At 55.5% G+C, this 20346-nt stretch overlaps 1 protein-coding gene across 1 annotated transcript; it reads left to right on the top strand.

The window, feature by feature from the left end:
• Nucleotides 1–12970: 12970 nt before the first annotated feature.
• Nucleotides 12971–16245, top strand: SOCS3 (suppressor of cytokine signaling 3). The gene is made up of 2 exons (XM_033182413.1): nucleotides 12971–13295; nucleotides 13860–16245. The coding sequence occupies exon 2, from the start codon at nucleotides 13948–13950 to the stop codon at nucleotides 14623–14625; it is 678 nt and encodes a 225-aa protein (XP_033038304.1). The 5' UTR covers nucleotides 12971–13295; nucleotides 13860–13947; the 3' UTR covers nucleotides 14626–16245.
• The last annotated feature ends 4101 nt before the right edge of the window (nucleotides 16246–20346 follow it).

The raw sequence follows: 20346 nt of genomic DNA, 5'->3' as shown, positions 1-20346 counted from the left end.
ACTCCAGCCTGGGTGACAGAGTGACACCCTGTCTCAAAAAAGCCAAACAAACAAAAAAAAAACCCCACACAAATAAATAAATAAATATGTTCTACTTTGAAGGCCAGATGGTCTTGGTGGCAACTACTCAACTCTGGTGTGAAAGCAGCCACAGACAATTTGAATGAGCCTGGCTGCGATCCAATAAAACCTTATTTACAAAAATCGTCCTCCAGCCCATGCCCCATAGTTTGCCAACTCCCGGGTTAGAAAAGTTTTCTGCTGTGCACAATGGCACATGCCCATAGTGTCAGTTACTCGGGAGGCTGAGGCAGGAGGATCACCTGAGCCCAGGAATTCCGGCTGTAGTGCGCTATGCCAATCAGGTGTTCACACTACATTCAGCATCAATATGGTGGCCTCTACCATGTTGCCCAAGGACGGGTGAACCAGCCCAGGTGGGAAAAGGGACAGGTAAAGATTCCCATGCTGATCAGTAACGGACCGCGCCTGTGAATAGCCGCTTGCGCTCCAGCCTGAGTGACAGAGTGAGACCTTGTGTTTTTCTTTTTTCCTTTTTTTTTTTTTTTTTGAGACACAGTCTCGCTCTGTCGCCCAGGCTGGAGTGCAGTGGTGCAATCTCGACTCACTGCAAGCTCCGCCTCCCGGGTTCACGCCATTCTCCCACTTCAGCCTCCCAAGCAGCTGGGATTACAGGCGCCAGCCACCACCCCTGGCTAATTTTTTGTATTTTTAGTAGAGACGGGGTTTCACTGTGTTAGCCAGGATGGTCTCGATCTCCTGACCTCGTGATCCACCCGCCTCGGCCTCCCAAAGTGCTGGGATTACAGGCGTGAGCCACCGTGCCCGGCGTGTTTTTTTTTTTTTTTTTTTTTGAGAGATGGTCTCTCTCAGTCGCCCAGACTGGAGCGCAGTGGCACGATCTTGGCTCACTGTAGCCCCCATCTCCTGGGCTCAAGTCATCCTCCCACCTCTGCCTTCCAAGTAGCTGGGACTACAGGTGTGCATCACCATGCCAGGCTAATTTTTGTATTTTTTCTAGAGACAGAGTTTTGCCATGTTGCCCAGGCTGGTCTTGAACTCCGGAGCTCAAGCAATCCACCCATCTTGGCCTCCCAAAGTGCTGGGATTCCAGGCATGAGCCACCGCGCCCGGCCTGAGATCCTGTACTTAAAAAAAGAAACAACAAGGCCGGGCGCGGTGGCTCAAGCCTGGAATCCCAGCACTTTGGGAGGCCGAGACGGGCGGATCACGAGGTCAGGAGATTGAGACCATCCTGGCTAACACGGTGAAACCCCGTCTCTACTAAAAAATACAAAAAACTAGCGGGTGAGGTGGCGGGCGCCTGTAGTCCCAGCTGCTAGGGAGGCTGAGGCAGGAGAATGGCGGGAACCCGGGAGGCGGAGCTTGCAGTGAGCTGAGATTCGGCCACTGCACTCCAGCCCGGGCGACAGAGCGAGACTCCGTCTCAAAAAACAAAAACAAAACAAAAAAAAGAAACAACAAAAAACAGCTTTCCCCACCGCTGCAGCCATGGACCCGGCGCCATGAACCCGGCATGGGCCCTGCTAGACCTGTATGGCCCTAAAACTGGAAGAGATGAGGATTTCTGGGACTGGGGGCCTGAGCCTATTGGAGCTGAGGGAAAGTGCAAAACAGCTGAAAGTTGTAAGGAGCAAATCTGACAAACACAGAAGCTCGAATCAGCAACCTCCCTGTGCAGGGGTGGGAGCCAGTCAAAGCTCTTCCATTCATCATTTAAACTTTTCAGTGTCGAAAATCTTGTCATCTGCAAAACAAAACACCCATTGCTCAATGGCTCCCTCGCCACAAAGAAGCCTAGGACGTTCTGGCATTAGATCAACAAGAAGCCAGAGCCCAGATTTCTGGAAATGCCTTTTGGGCAGAGCATCCTGGTTTGTTTCTCTGTCACCGGTGAGAGATAAAAGCAGCTCTCGGTTTCAGGGGAATCTCAGTCTTTTGTGGCATGGCGGGTCGCCAGCGTCACCTGAGCAAGGAGCTGCAGGCCTCGAGATCCAGCAGCCCACAGCATGAGGAATCCAGTGATATCCCAGGGAATCCCAGGGTCCCCCATCCCGCAGCTTCTCCCTGCCCAGCCCGCACAGTGAAGTAGAGGAAGAGGCCAAGCACGCCTACTTAAGATGAGGTCCAAGGCGGAAGGGCCAGTGGGACAGGAAGATCTGGACTCCTCCTCCTGACCAGGCTTGATTTATTTCCAGTATCCTGGAATTTAGGAAAGAGACTCAAAATAAATCCCCCAAAGTCCATAACCTTCCTTGCCCTTTAGCTTGGGAGAGGCAGAGGTCAGGCTGAGTTGCTGCCTCAACGCCTGCAGACCCTGGCAGGGAAGGGAGGGGAGGGGAGGGCAGTCACCCTGGAGGGTGGGCCTGTGCTGACCTGGGGAGTCCATGCCCCGCCTGAAGGGCAATGGGAATGTTCTAGAACGTGGTCCACTGCTACCAGAGTGTCCTGTTTTTCCAAGGAATCTCCAGATTCAAATGTAGATGTGAACTTTCCAGATTTTTTTCATGTTGTCTCAAACATTGTTTTAATTCTGTGTAGGCCACACAGCCACTGCGTCTACAGACTGCATTCAGCCGTGCACATGCCACCACTCTGCATTTTTTTTTTTTTTTTTTGGCTGCTTCTTGTGGAGCAGGGCTAATTCACAGGCATTGTGCCCAGAGTAGCCTGCATCTTCTGGTCTGTAAAAAAGAGAGAGAAGAAGAAGAAAAATACCCCAGGTGGCACAGGAAGCCAGGGAATAGGAGGGGAAGACTCTGGCTCGCCTGATTGCACCTTTTGAATGCTGACCTATGGGCTGTCTTACGTATTCACAAGCTATGTTTTCCATTTGCAAAGTTTCACAAATGGCTGAATCACCTCCCACAGGTAGAATGAAATGGGTTCTTTTCTCTCTCTTTTTTTTTTTTTTTGAGATGGAGTCTCACTCTGTCCCCCAGGCTGGAATGCAGTGGCGCAATCTCAGCTCACTGCAGCTTCTGCCTCCCCAATTCAAGAGATTCTCCCACCTCAGCCTCCTGAGTAGCTGGGACTACAGGTGCGCACCACCACTCCCGGCTAATTTTTGTATTTTTAGTAGAGAAGAGGTCTCGCCATGTTGGCCAGGCTGGTCTTTGATTTGTTTTTCTAAGACCACCAGAGCGGGCACAAAAGAACCAGCGAGTAGGCAAGTGTAGGAGCAAAACTGCAAGTTTATTTTGGTCACCTAAGGTGTGAGGAAGAGGTCTGTCGGCCTCCGGCAAAGAAGGCCGACAGAGTCCCCCGGTGGGGCTCTCGGACGGAGTTCCTGCAGTCCCGACATCCCGACAGGAGTGGAGGACTGAGGAAGGCCGTGCGTGGCGTCCCTCCGGAGCGGCTTTTCTAGGAGTGGGAGGGCAATAGGCGGGGCACGGGCGTGTAGGGGGCGTTCCGCAGGTGCGACCAGGTAAATCTTGGTCTCTTTGGATTGACATCACCTGGCGCATGCCTAGTTGGTTTGCACCTTCCCGGGCGCCGGCTGCATTTTCGCACGCGCTGGAAAAGTTGGTGAAGAAGAACCTGGAAGTGCACCATCTTGCCTCCGTTCGTCCAAACAGTCTTAAACTCCTGACCTCGGGTGATCCACCTGCCTCGGCCTTTCAAAGTGCTGAGATTACAGGCATGAGGCACTCCTCCTGGCAAAGTGGGGTCTTCTTAGTTCAGCTCACAGACACCTAAGCTTGAGCTGGAAGCAAGGGGCTAAGGCCTTTGGGGGGTGAGAGGGAGAGTGAAGTAGAAGTGAAGGGAAAAGACAGTGGGTAGCAGAGGCCCGGGCACTTGGCACCAGGGGCATGCCTGTCCCCCCAGCAGGCCCTCCCTGTCTCTACCAGCTCTCCATCCTCCCCTCCCCTGTGTATGACACCGAGTGGCCTGGAGGGAGGCCAGAGGAGCCTGTGTGTGGGGAAAGCCTGGCACCAGCCTGAGCTCTGCCATCATCTGGCTGGGAGACCTCGCACCGGACAGGGACCTTGCTAGACCTCAGCTTCCCATCAGCCTACAGAGAATCCCCCTTGGTTGTCCCCCCAATAGATTAGGTCTCCTCGTAATAGGCTCACATGGCTCCTGGGACTTCTTCATAGTACGCAGCACAGTCAAAACTAATCAATCCCGATATAATTCTGGAAGAATCTTGTCCTTCTGGAAAAACATCAAGCTCCATGAGATCCCAGACTGATAAATTTCTGGCACCTAACTCAATCCTTGACACACAGTAGGTGCTCAGTAAATATCTACTTGAGGCCAGGGGTGGTGGCTCATGCCTGTAATCCCAGCACTTTGGGAGGCTGAGGCTGGCGGATCACAAGGTCAGGAGTTCGAGACCAGCCTGGCCAATATGGTGAAACCCCGTCTCTACTAAAAAATACAAAAATTAGCCCAGCGTGGTGGCAGACAGCTGTAGTCCCAGCTACTCGGGAGGCTGAGGCAGGAGAATCGCTTGAACCCAGGAGGTGGAGGTTGCAGTGAGCCGAGATTGCGCCCCTGCACTCCAGCCTGGGAGACGGCGCAAGACTATCTCAAACAAAAAACAAGTGTTGCAGGGACAAGAAGTGACTGCAGGCAGGTCCTGCAGCCCCCAGGGGCCTGACCCTCTGCCAGCATTTTGTTTGCAATTATCGGGGGAGTGGCTGCTGGGGGAGTATGAAACCTGGGAAGGAGCAGTTCTTGTACTCCAGGTTAAGAAACTCTGGGCCGGGCGCGGTGGCTCAAGCCTGTAATCCCAGCACTTTGGGAGGCCGAGACGGGCGGATCACGAGGTCAGGAGATCGAGACCATCCTGGCTAACACGGTGAAACCCCATCTCTACTAAAAAAATCTACAAAAATCTAGCCGGGCGAGGTGGCGGGCGCCTGTAGTCCCAGCTACTCGGGAGGCTGAGGCAGGAGAATGGCGTAAACCGGGAGGCGGAGCTTGCAGTGAGCTGAGATCCGGCCACTGTACTCCAGCCTGGGTGACAGAGCGAGACTCCGTCTCAAAAAAAAAAAAAAAAAAAAAAAAAAAAAGAAACTCTGAGCAACACCAACCTAAGGCCCAGTGAGTACAGTGCGGGCAAGGGGGAGGGAGGAAGGAACACGTGGGGATAGCTGCCCCATTTTCACCTTAGACGCCTTAAAGTCTCACCACCTTGTCCTTGGTGGAGGCTCCAGCCCCACTCCTTCTAGCCCACTTCTCTGCCTTCGAAGCTGGTTCAGGATCTTGGGAGCCAGAGAGAGGATATTATTTTCTTTTTTCTTTTTTTTTGAAACGGAGTCTCGCTTTGTCGCTCAGGCTGGAGTGCAGTGGCCAGATCTCAGCTCACTGCAAGCTCCGCCTCCCGAGTTTATGCCATTCTCCTGCCTCAGCCTCCTGAGTAGCTGGGACTATAGGCGCCCACCACCACTCCCGGCTAGTTTTTTGTATTTTTAGTAGAGACGGGGTTTCACCGTGTTAGCCAGGATGGTCTCGATCTCCTGACCTCGTGATCCGCCCGTCTCGGCCTCCCAAAGTGCTGGGATTACAGGCTTGAGCCACCGCGCCCGGCCTTTTTTCTTATTCTTTTACTTTTTTCTTTTTTTTTTTTTTGAGACGGAGTTTCGCTCTTGTCGCCCAGGCTGGAGTGCAATGGCACAATCTCAGCTCACTGTAAATCTCCACCTCCCAGTTTTAAGTGATTTTCCCACCTCAGCCTCCTGAGGGGCTAGGATTACAGGCATGTGCCACTGTGCCCAGCTAATTTTGTATTTTTAGTAGAGACAGGGTTTCACCATGTTGGCCAGGCTGGTCTTGAATTCCTGACCTCAGGTGATCCACTAGCCTTGGCCTCCCAAAGTGCTGGGATTACAGGCATGAACCACTGGACCTGGCCTATCATTTTCTATTTGAACTTGCCCAAGAATCAGTACATGGCAAAGCACACCAGGTGTGCTTCACACTGCAGAGGAGGCAGGGACTTCCCAGAGGGTGAGGGGCTCAGAAGAAGCCTGCGTCTGGGCTGCAGGAGGTTGACCAGAGGCTGCAGGCACACCATGGTCCTGAGGAACACCTGTCCCAGAGCCCCATGAGAGTCAGGGCACCCGACTGTGCCCACCTGGCTCCAGCAGCCAGCCCAACTGGAGTACTGCAGGGCGAGCCGGACAGCTGCACTCACCTGCTCCTCCACCAGCTCCTGCCGCTCCAAGGGCGCCTGGGCCCAGGACATCCCAAGAGGCACGTCTCCCGGAGACAGCCTGGCCTCCTCACCCCTCCCGAGCTCTCCCCCTCCTGGGCACTGCCTCCTCTGCATTGCCGCCCAGATGGTTCACCACAGCTTCACTTCCCAGAACTGCCCTGCTGCTATGATGTCTGCTCCCGCAGCTGCTTCAGGGCAAATAGAAACTCTTCCCACCCCAGCCTCGGACAGAGCAGCATTTGTCGGTTTGGGGTCAGAGGAGATATTGGCTAGGAGCTAACTCCTCACTCCCCACCCTCCAACTCCAAACTTGTAGCAGATGTGGATTCCTCTTTGACAAAGTGGGAAGAATCTTTCCTCCCCTTCTCGCTGCGCCCCCAACATTTCATCCTCTCTGCACCCTCCTAGATAGTCACCCCCCTTACCCACTTTCACCCTCTCAACGCTCCCCGGGGCCCCTCTGTGGGTGGAGGAATGGGCCCCCCAGGGCAGGGGTCCTGGCACTCAGGCTCAGCCCAGTCCCCAGAGGGAACGAGGAATCCGAGAAGGCGGCCGGTGGGTAGGTGGGTGGGCCTCTCAAGTGTTTTCTTTCCCCTCCCCTCCTCGAAGTTTTTCTGGGAAATGCCAGAGGCCGGCTGGGCTTGGAATGTCAGGCTTGAAAGAACTCCTCCACTGCCTCTTAGACATCGGAGCCACAAACCTTTTTATTAGCTCCGGGGCCCCTCCTGGCGGGAACAAAGGCCTGCAAACAGGAATGCCATTGTCCCTGCCTCCCTTGGCCTGCCCCTATTGGAAGCAGGAAAGAGAGGGCTCAGGGTCAACCTGGTCTGAGACCTGTACACTCTTCCCCTGCTCCGGAAAGGTCATCTAGGCCACAGTCCCGCAGGCTGCAAGGTTAGTTCCCACGGGCCATCCCGGTGGGTAAGAAAAAAGCCAGGGCTGCAGCCGAGGTGGGCTGGGGTGCGGCAGAGCTGAGCACTCCAGGTAGCCCAGCCCTAGGTTCCAGGCCTCAGCCCTGGGAGAGCCACACTGGAGCAGCAGGCAGGGCTTCCAGGAGGTCAGATGAGAGACAGGTCCCCCACCATCTCCTCCAAATTGGCCAAGAGAAAGGGGGACAGAAAGGAAGAGGCCTCCCTCCCTCCTCCCCTTGCCTCTAGACACCAATGCCGGACCTGAAGCTCTAGAAGGGAGGGAAGCTGATTGATTTCCCCACCGTGTATCCCCAGGTGTGGCAGGCTAGCTCACAGGCAGAAGACGCACAGCCACAGGCAGGCCCTGGGCAGTACAGCCCTGGCTGCCTCCTTGTGCTGTAGAGTGCCCAGCAGTGTTCAAGACAGGGAGACCTTGGGTTTGGCATTTAGCAACGCTGTGGTCTGAGGCCGGCATCCTGACCCATCTAGCTGCAGATGCAGCCACCAACAATGGCAACCTCAGCATCCGCCCCCGGGCTGGCAAGCCTGTGTTCACCAAGCCATGCCACGGCTTCCCGCGACCACCCCGTGGCGCCAGGGTTCCTTCCCATCCATGAGATTTGGGGAAGGGTTCAGCATCTGTCACACACCATGAGTAAGTGGAGCCCTACAGGCGGCTGAAACCACTGTGTACTTCCCCTCCATCATGAATGAATATCTTTATTATCTTTATGACCAAGCACCTTTGCCTGGAAATGGGATTGTGACTTCGCAGAAATTCTGCAAAGGGAGAGATTAGGAAAAGGCGAGAGTCTCCTAAATCCCTTAGACGGGAAATCAGGAGGGCAGAGCAGAGGGGCCCCATCTCCCCTCGACCCCCCCAGTGGAGGGAATATAAGAGCAAGCAAGCCTGCGTCCCAGCTCTGGCTTCTCTCTGCTGGGGTCCCTGCCTGGAAACGGCTCTGGAGTGTGCCCTGTAAAGGCCCAGGTGTCTCTGCCCACATTTCCAGAAACGTTTTTGTCTTCATTCCCTTTGTCTTCAGATTAACAGGCCTCGTAATCTCATGGATGGGGCTTCCTAGCACTCACACCCTCTACCCCATCTGTATACCCTTTACCCCTCCTGAGCCCTGCAGGGAAAACCAAAAACTACTCTAGAAGAAAGCAGGTTGTGGTCTCTGAAAACAAGGGAAAGAAGAAGTCAACATCATCCTTGACTTAAAGATTCTTTCTACATACCAGATTCCAGTCTTAAAAAGAAAAAAAATCAAATATAGTCTGTTTCTCCGACATCCTCGCTGGAGATCTAGTCAGAACATTTTGGTTAATGCAAAAAGAGCTACCTGGAAGTTTAGAGTGTCTGCCTTTTTTTTTTTTTTTTTTTTTTGAGACAGGGTCTCACTCTGTCTTCCAGGCTGGAATGCCACGGCACAATCACAGCTCACCGCAGGCTCTACCTGCTGGGCTCAAGGGATCCTCCCACCTCAGCCTCCCAAGTAGCTGGGACCACAGGCGTGCACCACCACGTCCAGCTAATTTTTAAATTTTTTTGTAGAGATGGAGTCTCCACTATGTCACCCAAGTTGGTCTCAAACTCCTGAGCTCAAGCAGTCCTCCCACCTCGGCCTCCCAAAGTGCTGGGATTACTGGCACATGCCACGGTGCCCAGCCTATCTGCCAACCTATCTGCCAAATTTTAAAGGAAAAGTAGAAATCAGCCAAGGTATGGAAGGTGGTTCCCTCCCTGTCCCCAGACAGGGAAGCAAATGTACAGAAACCCAGGACTGAGGACGGTAGTACCTTCTGGACAGCTTGGAGCTCCATGGAGCTGGAGCATGAGGCCCCAGCTGCTGAGGCAGTGGCGGCCTATGAAACTGACACAGGGCAGCATGGGACGCACACTGCACCGAGGAGTCTGGATTCATCCAGAAAGCGATGGGAAACCATGAGAGAGATTAGAATGCCAAAGGAAAGGCCAGGCACGGTGGCTCACGCCTGTAATCCCAACACTTTGGGAGGCCAAGGCGGGAGGATCACCTGAGGTCAGGAGTTTGAGACCAGCCTGGCCAACATAGCAAAACCTTGTCTCTACTAAAAAGACAAAAAAATTAGCCAGGTATGGTGGCACATGCCTGTAAGTCCAGGTACTCTGGAGGCTGAGGCAAGAGAATCACTTGAACCCGGGAGGCAGAGGTTGCAGTGAGCCCAGATGTCACCACCGCACTCCAGCCTGAGTGATAGAGTGGGACTCTGTCTCAAAAAAAAAGCTTGGTGTCCAGCCGACCTGTTTCAAGACAAGCAGCTTTTTGGAATGTATCTTCCATGGGAGCTGTACGGTTCCCCAAAACAAGGCAGCTTACATCCATAGCCAACCATATGAACCCAAGCTGCAGCAGCTCAGCTCACTCCTCCCTCTCCTCGAAGCCTCCTCAGTGCTTTCAAAGTCATGACAGGTAACATGCATTGAGCACGTCCTATGTGCAAGGCACCACTCTAAGCATTTTGCATGTGGGAGCTTCAGACAACTCAATGAGGTAGATACTACTCTCCAACCATTTTACAAACAAGGAAACCAAGGCACAGCTGGCAAGGCAGATTGCCTAAAGTCACACAACTACTGGGTGATAGAGCCCGAACAACAGTTCGATCTCCTGAGTCAGTAGGCAGGGAGCTCCGTACCTCCCACCATACTCATCACCGAGGGGCTCAGCCATCTCCCCCTGCAGGACTCACCCAGCACTTCTGTCTTCCAGCCCTTTGCCCTGTGCCTGGCAAAAGCAGGCTCCCAGTAAGGGTTTATGGAATGGATGAATGAACTTGACCTGTGTCAGAGCATTGTAATTTACAAAGCACTTTCTCATCCATTACCTCAAGGGCTATTCGTCTTCCTTGTCTTCCACTGGGCTCTGCCCAGAAGTGTACGGTCATGCAGCCACGTAACACTGAATGGATGAGAAAAAGAATGAACTGATTACAGAGAGAAGGAGAATCCATTTCATTACCCTGCAAGCATTGTGAGGGCAAAGACCAGGTCCTACTTATCATTATAGATCAATGCCCAGCCCAGTGCCTGGTGCATGGAGCTCAATATTTGTGAAATGCGTTGAATAAACCAGTTTCCTCCTCTGCTCTCCTAATAGTCTGGAGGGAGAGTTGAACTGGGTTACTTCTATTTCTATCATGCTTTGATGTGCAGAATCTTTTTTATGATTTTAAATTTCAAATCTCTTATGGGAAAAGGTTCTTTTTCTTTCTTCCTTTTTTTTTTTTTTGAGACAGAGCTCTGTCGCCAGGCTGGAGTGCAATGGTGCAATCTCGGCTCACAGCAACCTCTGACTCCCTTGTTCAAGCGATTCTCCTGCCTCAGTCTCTCAAATAGCTGGGATTACAAGCATGCGCCACCATACCCAGCTATAAAAATAAAAATTTTTGTATTTTTAGTAGAGACGAAGTTTTACCATGTTGGCCAGGATGGTCTTGATCTCCTGACCTCATGATCCACCCGCCTCAGCCTCCCAAAGTGCTGGGATTACAGGCATGAGCCATGGTGCCTGGCCCTTTTTTTAAAAATTTTTTAAAAATAGGGTCTCACTCTGTTGCCCAGACTAAAGTGCAGTGGCACGATCATGGCTCACTTAAGCCTCGACCTCCCTGACTAAAACAATCCTTCCATCTCAGCCTCCCAAGTAGCTGGGACTACAGGCACAGGCCACCACTCCTGGCTAATTTTTTTTTCTATTTTTTGCAGAGATGTGGGTGCTCACTTTGCTGCCCAGGCTGGTCTTGGATGCCTATGTTCAGTTGATCCTCTGGCCTCAGCCTGCCAAAGGAAAGGAAAAGGTTCTGGCTCCAATTTTACAGATGGCAAAACAGAATCCCAGATAAACTGTGTGTCTTGTCCAAATATCATTGCGTCCCCAGCATATGCTGGAGAGAGGTGATGGCACGGACTGAGGATACCGTAGCAAAGGCAGTGCGCACCTATCAATTCCAGGACCCGCGCAAGGACCAGCTCTAGGTGCTGGAATCCCAAGCTCCCAGTCCCTGGCGGCAGTCTCTTCCTTCCCTTTCAGTGCCTCACTATCCTGGTATCTGGGAAGAGCACAGGGCCCCAGGCCCACAGCCTCTGCATCCCGAGAGGTGAGGATCTAACTGCCACTAAGGCAGCTCTCGGGTGTCTCCAGCACCACACAGCCCATTTGGGGACAAGATGACAAAACTTGCCATCCTTCATAAGGCTGGCCCCAGGTCTCCAAGCCCAAACTATCTACATCAGTGCCGACGTGACCAATAGCAAACCAATCTTTCACCTGCATCACCTCCTCTCCTCCCCTCTACCCCTCCCCGCCAGTCCTCCCCCCACCCCAAGAGAGGCAGGGAGGCACATCCCAGGGGGTGGGGGCACATCCCGGGCGTGTGGGCCATCTGGCAGTAGGCTGAACCCCTGAAAACTGCTTTCCGGAAATTTTCTCCCGCTAGAATTTTATTCCCAGGTCTGACCCCAGTCTGGGGTGTGAATTCCCCGTTCTCGGCCACCTTTCCAGCTCCGGAGACAGCCATTCCCGCAGACTCCTGGCGGGCCTACTCCAGGGCCTGGGGCGCGCAGCACCAAACTGCACTCCCCTAGGAGACCCCAGGGCGCCCTCTGGCGGACGCGGGCCGTAGGTTGGGGCCATCGTTCCCCCTCGAGCTCTCCAGCCCCGCCGGGAGCACCTGGCCCAACCCACATTGGACCAAGTCGGTTTGCAGACCCCAGTGCATGAAAGCGTTTTTTTTTTTTTTTTTTTTTTTTTTTTTTTTTTTTTTTTTGAGACGGAGTCTCGCTCTGTCGCCCAGGCTGGAGTGCAGTGGCGCGATCTCAGCTCACTGCAAGCTCCGCCTCCTGGTTTACGCCATTCTCCTGCCTCAGCCTCCCGAGTAGCTGGGACTACAGGCGCCCGCCATCTCGCCCGGCTAGTTTTTTGTATTTTTAGTAGAGACGGGGTTTCACCGTGTAGACCAGGATGGTCTCGATCTCCTGACCTCATGATCCACCCGTCTCGGCCTCCCAAAGTGCTGGTATTACAGGCTTGAGCCACCGCGCCCGGCCATGAAAGCGTTTTTATATGCGAGGGGAGGGGGGCTCCACACTCGCGTCAGGGTTGGCAAAGAACCTGGCAGTGGGCCAAGGCTGGGTAGCTGCCACGCAGGGGCGTCCCCTGCAACCCTGGGTCTCCCCTCTGGGACCTGCTCGCAGGTGACTGTCGCACGTCTCCAACCTCCGGCTCCCGGGTCTGCCCCCAGGCCCGTGGCCTGGCTGTGGGGTAAACCCACTTCCCTTTTGACTGGCCTGGGCCGCCTGGACCCGCAATCGGGCACTTGGGGAGGCCCGGGTGGCGGCGAGGGGGTGTCCCCGCGGGGTCCAAGAAAAGGGGAAGGGGAACCGGGAGGCTCTCCCGGTCGGCCTCCTAGAACTGCCCGCGCTCCCGAAGCGGCGCCCCCGCCTCTGCCAGAAATTGGCCTTCTTAGAAGGGAGGGGGGTGGGGGGAAAGTGTGAATGAGAAGTTGGGGGCGGAGCGCGGCGGGGAGGGGCCGCTGCCAGGAACGCGCCGCCGGGGCTGGCGCCGCGCCCACCGGCCGCCTCGGCCGCCTCTCGTCGCGCTTTGTCTCCGCGCGCGTCCCTCCCGGTCCCTGCCCCTGCTCGCGGCCCGCCCTCGGCGCCCGCGGCCCCTCCCTCACCCTCCGCGCTCAGCCTTTCTCTGCTGCGAGTAGTGACTAAACATTACAAGAAGGCCGGCCGCGCAGTTCCAGGAATCGGGGGGCGGGGCGCGGCGGCCGCCTATATACCCGCGAGCGCGGCCTCCGCGGCGGCTTCGACTTGGACTCCCTGCGCCGCTGCCACCGCTCCGGCTCCGTAAGCAGCCAGCCGCCCGCCGCCTGCCCGGCCCAGCTCCCGCTGCGGCCCCTTGCCGCGGCCCCTCGCCTGGTCCCCTCCGGGTTGGTCCGGGGGTGCGCAGGGGGCAGGGCGGGCGCCCAGGGGAAGCTCGAGGGACGCGCGCGCGAAGGCTCCTTTGTGGACTTCACGGCCGCCAACATCTGGGCGCAGCGCGGGCCACCGCTGGCCGCCTCGCCGCCGCCTCGCCTTGGGGACCCGAGGGGGCTCAGCCCCAAGGACGGAGACTTCGATTTGGGACCAGGTAGGAAGGAGGAGCGCGGCGTGGGGAGGGGTCTCGCTCAGTCCCGGGAGCTTTTCCCGGTTTCCCCTCCCCTTCCCGGGTCATTCCCGGCAGGGAGGGGACGGGGTAGGGGCAGAGCGGATGAAAGCCGGAGATTCCAGGTTCCCGGAATACTCAGGCTGGGGACTTCGGGCTTCTCCTGTCCCCTCCCTACCCCCGTGCCTCGGGTTTCTCCCTCCGTCCACACCGCCTGGGGCCACTGGACTGAGCGGCGCCCAGACAGTCCCGGGGGCCCTTCTCCTGCTCCCCACCCGGCCACACTCCTGGAGACTCAACTTACGCGCGCGAGTTTCCCACGCTGTACCCTTGCAGTGCGCGCTGGGGAAGGGGCTGCCCGGGGCCACCCTGCCGGCAGGGGCGGGAGCCTTGCGGGCTCCGTGAGGCGCCTGGATCGGAGCGCGGGCCCAGGCGAGGGCCCCGGGGTATTGGGTGCCCCAGTAGTTCGGCGGAGGCAGGGGAGCCGGGGCGGGCCGGGCGCGCTGGAGGGTTCCGGGCACTCACGCGCTCGCGCCTTCCTCTCCGCAGCCCCCCGGGATGCAGTAGCGGCCGCTGTGCTGAGGCCGCGAAGCAGCTGCAGCCGCCGCCGCGCAGATCCACGCTGGCTCCGTGCGCCATGGTCACCCACAGCAAGTTTCCCGCCGCCGGGATGAGCCGTCCCCTGGACACCAGCCTGCGCCTCAAGACCTTCAGCTCCAAGAGCGAGTACCAGCTGGTGGTGAACGCAGTGCGCAAGCTGCAGGAGAGCGGCTTCTACTGGAGCGCAGTGACCGGCGGCGAGGCGAACCTGCTGCTCAGCGCCGAGCCCGCCGGCACCTTTCTGATTCGCGACAGCTCGGACCAGCGCCACTTTTTCACGCTCAGCGTCAAGACCCAGTCTGGGACCAAGAACCTGCGTATCCAGTGTGAGGGGGGCAGCTTCTCTCTGCAGAGCGATCCCCGGAGCACACAGCCGGTTCCCCGCTTCGACTGCGTGCTCAAGCTGGTGCACCACTACATGCCGCCCCCTGGAGCCCCCTCCTTCCCCTCGCCACCTACTGAACCCTCCTCCGAGGTGCCCGAGCAGCCGTCTGCCCAGCCACTCCCTGGAAGTCCCCCCAGAAGAGCCTATTACATCTACTCCGGGGGCGAGAAGATCCCCCTGGTGTTGAGCCGGCCCCTCTCCTCCAACGTGGCCACTCTTCAGCATCTCTGTCGGAAGACCGTCAACGGCCACCTGGACTCCTATGAGAAAGTCACCCAGCTGCCGGGGCCCATTCGGGAGTTCCTGGACCAGTACGATGCCCCGCTTTAAGGGGCAAAGGGCGCAAAGAGCATGGGTCGGGAGAGGGGCCTGCGTCCCCTCTCCTCCATGGCACATGGCACAAGCACAAGAAGCCAGCCAGGAGAGAGTCCTGTAGCTCTGGGGGGAAAGAGGGTGGACAGGCCCCTCCCTCCCCCCCCCCCCCCCCTCCGCAGAATGTGGCAGGCGGACCTGTAATATGTTGGAGGGAAGGGGGAGTACCACCTGAGTCTCCAGCTTCTCCGGAGGAGCCAGCTGGCCTGGTGGGACGATAATAACCACAAGTGGATTCTCCTCCAATTCCTCAATTTCCCTCTGCCTCCAAACGGGACACTTGGGGAATGCTGAACTAATGAGAACTGCCAGGGAATCTTCAAACTTTCCAAGGGAACTTGTTTGCTCTTTGATTTGGTTTAAACCTGAGCTGGTTGTGGAGCCTGGGAAAGGTGGAAGAGAGAGAGGTCCTGAGGGCCCGGGGCTGTGGGCTGGCTAAGGAAATGGTCACACCCCCCGCTAACCCCAGGTGAGGATCCTGGTGGTATGCTCCTCTCCCTGGCTCCTGGGAGAAGGGCTTGGGGTGACCTGAAGGGAACCATCCTGGTGCCCCACATCCTCTCCTCCGGGACAGCCACCGGAAACACAGGTTCCAAAGTTTACCTGGTGCCTGAGAGCCCAGGGCCCTTCCTCCGTTTTAAGGGGGAAGCAACATTTGGAGGGGATGGATGGGCTGGTCAGCTGGTCTTCTTTTCCTACTCATATAAACCTTCTCGTACCTGGGTGGATGGAGGAGATGGGACATCTTTCACCCCAGGCTCCTGGTAGAGACGACAGGGGATTCTGCTCTGTGCCTCCTATGTCTGGCTAAGAGATTCGCCTTAAATGCTCCCTGTCCCATGGAGAGGGACCCAGCATAGGAAAGCCACATACTCAGCCTGGATGTGTGGAGAGGCTGAGGGACTCTCGGGAGGGCACCCAGCCAGCCCACAGCCAGGGAAGTGGGGAGGGGACAGAAACTCATGCCTCCCAGCTGAGCACTGGGAATGTTAGCCCAGTAAGTATTGGCCAGTCAGGCGCCTCGTGGTCAGAGCAGAGCCACCAGGTCCCACTGCCCCCAGCCCTGCACAGCCCTCCCTCCTGCCTAGGTTGGGGAGGCTGGAGGTCATTGGAGAGGCTGGACTGCTGCCACCCCGGGTGCTCCTGCTCTGCCATAGCACTGATCAGTGACAACTTACAGGAATGTAGCAGCGATGGAATTACCTGGAACAGGTTTTTTGTTGTTGTTTTTGTTTTGTTTTTTTGTTGGGGGGCAACTAAACAAACACAAAGTATTCTGTGTCAGGTATTGGGCTGGACAGGGCAGTTGTGTGTTGGGGTGGTTTTTTTCCCTATTTTTTTGTTTGTTTTTTGTTTTTTAATAATGTTTACAATCTGCCTCAATCACTCTGTCTTTTATAAAGATTCCACCTCCAGTCCTCTCTCCTCCCCCCACTCAGGCCCTTGAGGCTATTAGGAGATGCTTGAAGAACTCAACAAAATCCCAATCCAAGTCAAACTTTGCACATATTTATATTTATATTCAGAAAAGAAACATTTCAGTAATTATAATAAAGAGCACTATTTTTTAATGAAAAACATGACTTGAGACTTTTCTCCACCCCCCCCCCCCCCCGTGCTTGCTTTCTCTTTCACCCCCACCCACACTCTGCATCGGAGAAGAGGAAGAGAACTGCAGAGGGTGGTGGCTCTGCCCCCTCGCTGGAATCGAATACGTCTCAACCTTTCTCAACCTTACGTCAGCGCGCCTGCCTCGTGTGTCACTGACAAGCTAAGGCAGCCACCTAGACTGTTACCGAGAGGGGTAATTCCTGCAAGTCTGATTCAGATCTGACCAGAATATGCAAAGCAAGTTCGAAGGAAGCGCTTCAAAGGGCTTGCAGGGAGCAAGCTGAGCTGTGGTCAAAGCTTTTAGAGGCTCCAGGCTATTAGAGGCGCTTGGGTTCCTTGGCAGGGAGTCGTTCCGAGAAAGCCCAGACATGGGTTCCTGGTGGTGACCTATGACCTCAGTCAAGCCAGGTTCACTGGAAGTGGGAGGAGGGGTGGTCCTGAAGCAACTCTTGCATGCAGGTGGAGCCCCACCACCCCCCACAGGACCCCAGGCATTCAGGGGCTTCCTGGCCACTGCTCCCCATGCCTGCTTCCCTTCCTCATTCCTAGGGTCCCCAACCTGAGCAGCAGACAGGATCACCCTCCTCCCAAAAAGCACCCATCTATTAATCTCTATATTTTTTTGAAACAGGGTTTACTATGTTGCCCAGGCTGGTCTCCAACTCCTGGGCTCAAGGGATCCTCCCTTCAGCCCATCTATTTTTAGTTACTCTCATTGAAACGCTAAGGAGCACTTAGAGGTTACCTGGATTAAGCATTCCACCTGCTCCCACAAGGCAGGCGTTCTCATCCCCATGTTCTCAGACTCGGCCATGTGCCCCATGTGAGCCAGGACTTGGACTGGGCACTTCTGGTGCCTAGATTGGTGCTCAGTAAATATTTGGCAACTAAGTAGGGGCAGCAACTCAGGTTCAGGAAGGTTAAGCAACCTGGCCAAGGGCACATCACTTGGGAATATGGGGAAACAGGATTGGAACCCAGGAGCATTTGATTTCCAAAGCCCATGCCTCTCTGCTTCTCTGCCTTTCTATACACTCAGCATATACCTGCCCTCAGGGTGAGTTCCTCCTTAAAAACCAAAAAGTTAGTACCTTCCCCCAGCTCTGGGGTTTCAGCACTAGGGTTCTTCTAATAGCAAAAAACATCTCTCCGGTAACCCAGCACTTTGGGAGGTCGAGGTGGGCTAACGGCTGGAGCCCAGAAGTTCAAGACCGGCCTGGGCAACATAGCGAGACCCTGTCTCAATTTAAAAAAACAAAATCAAAAACAAAACCACCTTCTCTGAGGTATTCTCCTTTCATGCTTCCTTCTCCTCCAGTCCCCACAGCCTGACAGCTGGGAAATAAGTGTTAACCCCAAGTCAGGGGCCCTCATCTGTCTCAGATGACACAAACACCAGAGCCTCTTCCTGGCCCCCTTGCACCCGATACACTGCTCCAGGAATCGGGGTCCAAAAGGTAATAGAGAGTAAATAAACAAAGTCATTTTTCTTTCCTATTTCCTGGGACTTTCGGAGAAAATGACCTGAAGTGACGAGAAGGAGGGGCCAGGCCAGGCATGAGGCCGCTGAGGGGACAGAGCATGTGGGAGCCACACCAGAGGCATCATGAAGGAACTCCAGACTGGGAATGCAGACCCAGGTAGGGCCACCTGCCCAAAGCACAAGTGTAGGGGAGGGGGTCCAGTGGGGTGTGGTTCCCCTGTGCCTTCCAGAAGGATGATGGGTCTTCCTCAGCCTGGGGTCTGCTGGGCAGCCACCACCACCTTCAGCTGCACAGACTTCCCCTTCCACTGGAATAACAGCCATGAGGGAACCGTAAACCTGGGGTCCCTGTACCTTTTTTTTTTTGAGTCAGGGTCTCTCTCTGTCACCCAGGTTGGAGTGCAGTGATGCGATCATAGCTCATTGCAGCTTTGAACTCCCGGGTTTGGGTAATCCTCCCACATCAGCCTCCTGAGTAGCTGGGACCACAGGCACACGCCACCACAGCCAGTTATTTTTTATTTTTAATTTGTTTTGTATATTTTGTAGAGACAGGGTCTTGCCATGTTGCCCAGGCTGGTCTCGAACTCCTAAACTCAAGCAATCTGCCAGCCTCAGCCTCCCAAAGTGCTGGGATTACAGGCATGAGCCACTGTGCCCAGCCACTGGGTCCCTGTCCTTGACCTAGAAGGCAGCTGTTTAGCAAGGGTGTCCAGTGTTCATAAAATGCTAGCAAAAGAATTTGGCCGGGCGCGGTGGCTCAAACCTGTAATCCCAGCACTTTGGGAGTCCGAGACGGGCGGATCACGAGGTCGGGAGATCGAGACCATCCTGGCTAACACGGTGAAACCCTGTCTCTACTAAAAAATACAAAAAACTAGCCGGGTGAGGTGGCGGGCGCCTGTAGTCCCAGCTACTCGGAGGCTGAGGCAGGAGAATGGCATAAACCCGGGAGGCGGAGCTTGCAGTGAGCTGAGAACCGGCCACTGCACTCCAGCCCGGGCAACAGAGCAAGACTCCGTCTCAAAAAAAAAAAAAAAAGAATTTGATCTTCACTGGCCAGGGAGGAAGTAGTTCAGTAGTTCTCCCTTCCCACCCCAGGGAGGTTGAACCTTGGTTTTGTGGAGTTGCAGAGGCAAGAAGACTCATTTCCCTCCTCCAGACCACTGCCCATCCCAACCTTCCTCTGTCTTTCCACTTCTTCTTTTTTTTTTTTTGTCACCCAGGCTGGAGAGCAGTGGCAGGATCACAACTCACTTCAGCCTCAACTGCCAGAGGACAAGCAACCCTCCCACCTCAGCCTCTTGAGTAGGTGGGACTACTACAGGCACACACCACCACACTTGGCTAATTTTTGTACTATTTGTAGAGATGGGATCCTGCTATGTTGCCCAGGCTGCTCTCTAACTCCTGAGCTCAAGCAATCTGCCCACCTCGTCCTCTTTTTTTTTTTTTTTTTTGAGACGGAGTCTTGCTCTGTCGTCCAGGCTGGAGTGCAGTGGCCGGATCTCAGCTCACTGCAAGCTCCTCCTCCCGGGTTCACGCCATTCTCCTGCCTCAGCCTCCCAAGTAGCTGGGACTACAGGCGCCGCCACCTCGCCCGGCTAATTGTTTGTATTTTTAGTAGAGACGGGGTTTCACCGTGTTAGCCAGGATGGTCTCGATCTCCTGACCTCGTGATCCACCCATCTCGACCTCCCAAAGTGCTGGGATTACAGGCTTGAGCCACCGCGCCCGGCCTACCTCGTCCTCTTAAAGTGCTGGGATTTCATGCGTGAGTCACCGCGCCTGGTGTGCCTTTCCATTTCAGATAAGACTGGACCAACCCTTTGGATTTGCAGACAAGGAAACTGAGGCCCAGAGAAGGGAAGCAACATGCTCAAACCCACACAAGCTGGTGGCGAGGCCAGGAGAGAATCTCTCCCCCAGCTGACTGCTCAGCACGGCTCCCTTCTCTCCTCATCCCATATCCTGTAACAGAAGTCTTTCTGTACTTCCCAATCCTCAGAAGGGAAGACACCCTCCTCTAAGGGACTTAGTGGGGGGGCCCTCTGGCCTGGCTGCGGGAGGAGGGGTGTTCCTGGCTCCCAGATGTGCTGACAAGTGTCCTGCAGGCAGTGGACGGCTTCCTCCTGGCTTGAGCAGGCACTCGTGCCTCGGCCTGGTTAAAAATAAGGCTGAGGGTCCCCGGCCAACAGAAAGGGGAGAAATCCCCGCTCCCAGCCCTGTGCCCTATTACCTTGCTTCTAGAGCTGTAAGACTCCACCCCAAGAGGCCCTATCCTCTCTCCGGTGGTGCTGGTTTAGGGCAGGCCTCCTGAGGCTAGAGCCAAGAATGGGAAATCTAAGGCCTACTCTGGGGGAGGGAGGGAAGGAGGCCTCAGACAGGGGAGCCAGCGATGGAAAATCAGCCTGCACGATGTGTCCTAGTCTTAGGAATGAGTAAGGATGTTTGGGAGGGGGCACCGCAGGGGTACCGGGCGGGGGTTGGGCGGAGAGGCAGTCGAGAGGGTAAGGGAGTAGGGGACTCCGGTCCCAGAAGCGCGGGGCAGGACAGGGACGATCGAGGCCGAGGGTGACAGTAGC

This window comes from Trachypithecus francoisi, unplaced genomic scaffold (assembly GCF_009764315.1).
Source record: "Trachypithecus francoisi isolate TF-2019V2 unplaced genomic scaffold, Tfra_2.0 Lachesis_group20, whole genome shotgun sequence".
NCBI lineage: Eukaryota > Metazoa > Chordata > Mammalia > Primates > Cercopithecidae > Trachypithecus > Trachypithecus francoisi.
The sequence above is the reverse complement of the archived record's forward strand: the minus strand, read 5'-3'. Positions and strand labels throughout refer to the sequence as shown.

Excerpts from the sequence above, each read along its gene's own strand:
- SOCS3 (XM_033182413.1), top strand. The coding sequence starts at position 13,948 with ATGGTCACCCACAGCAAGTTTCCCGCCGCCGGGATGAGCCGTCCCCTG.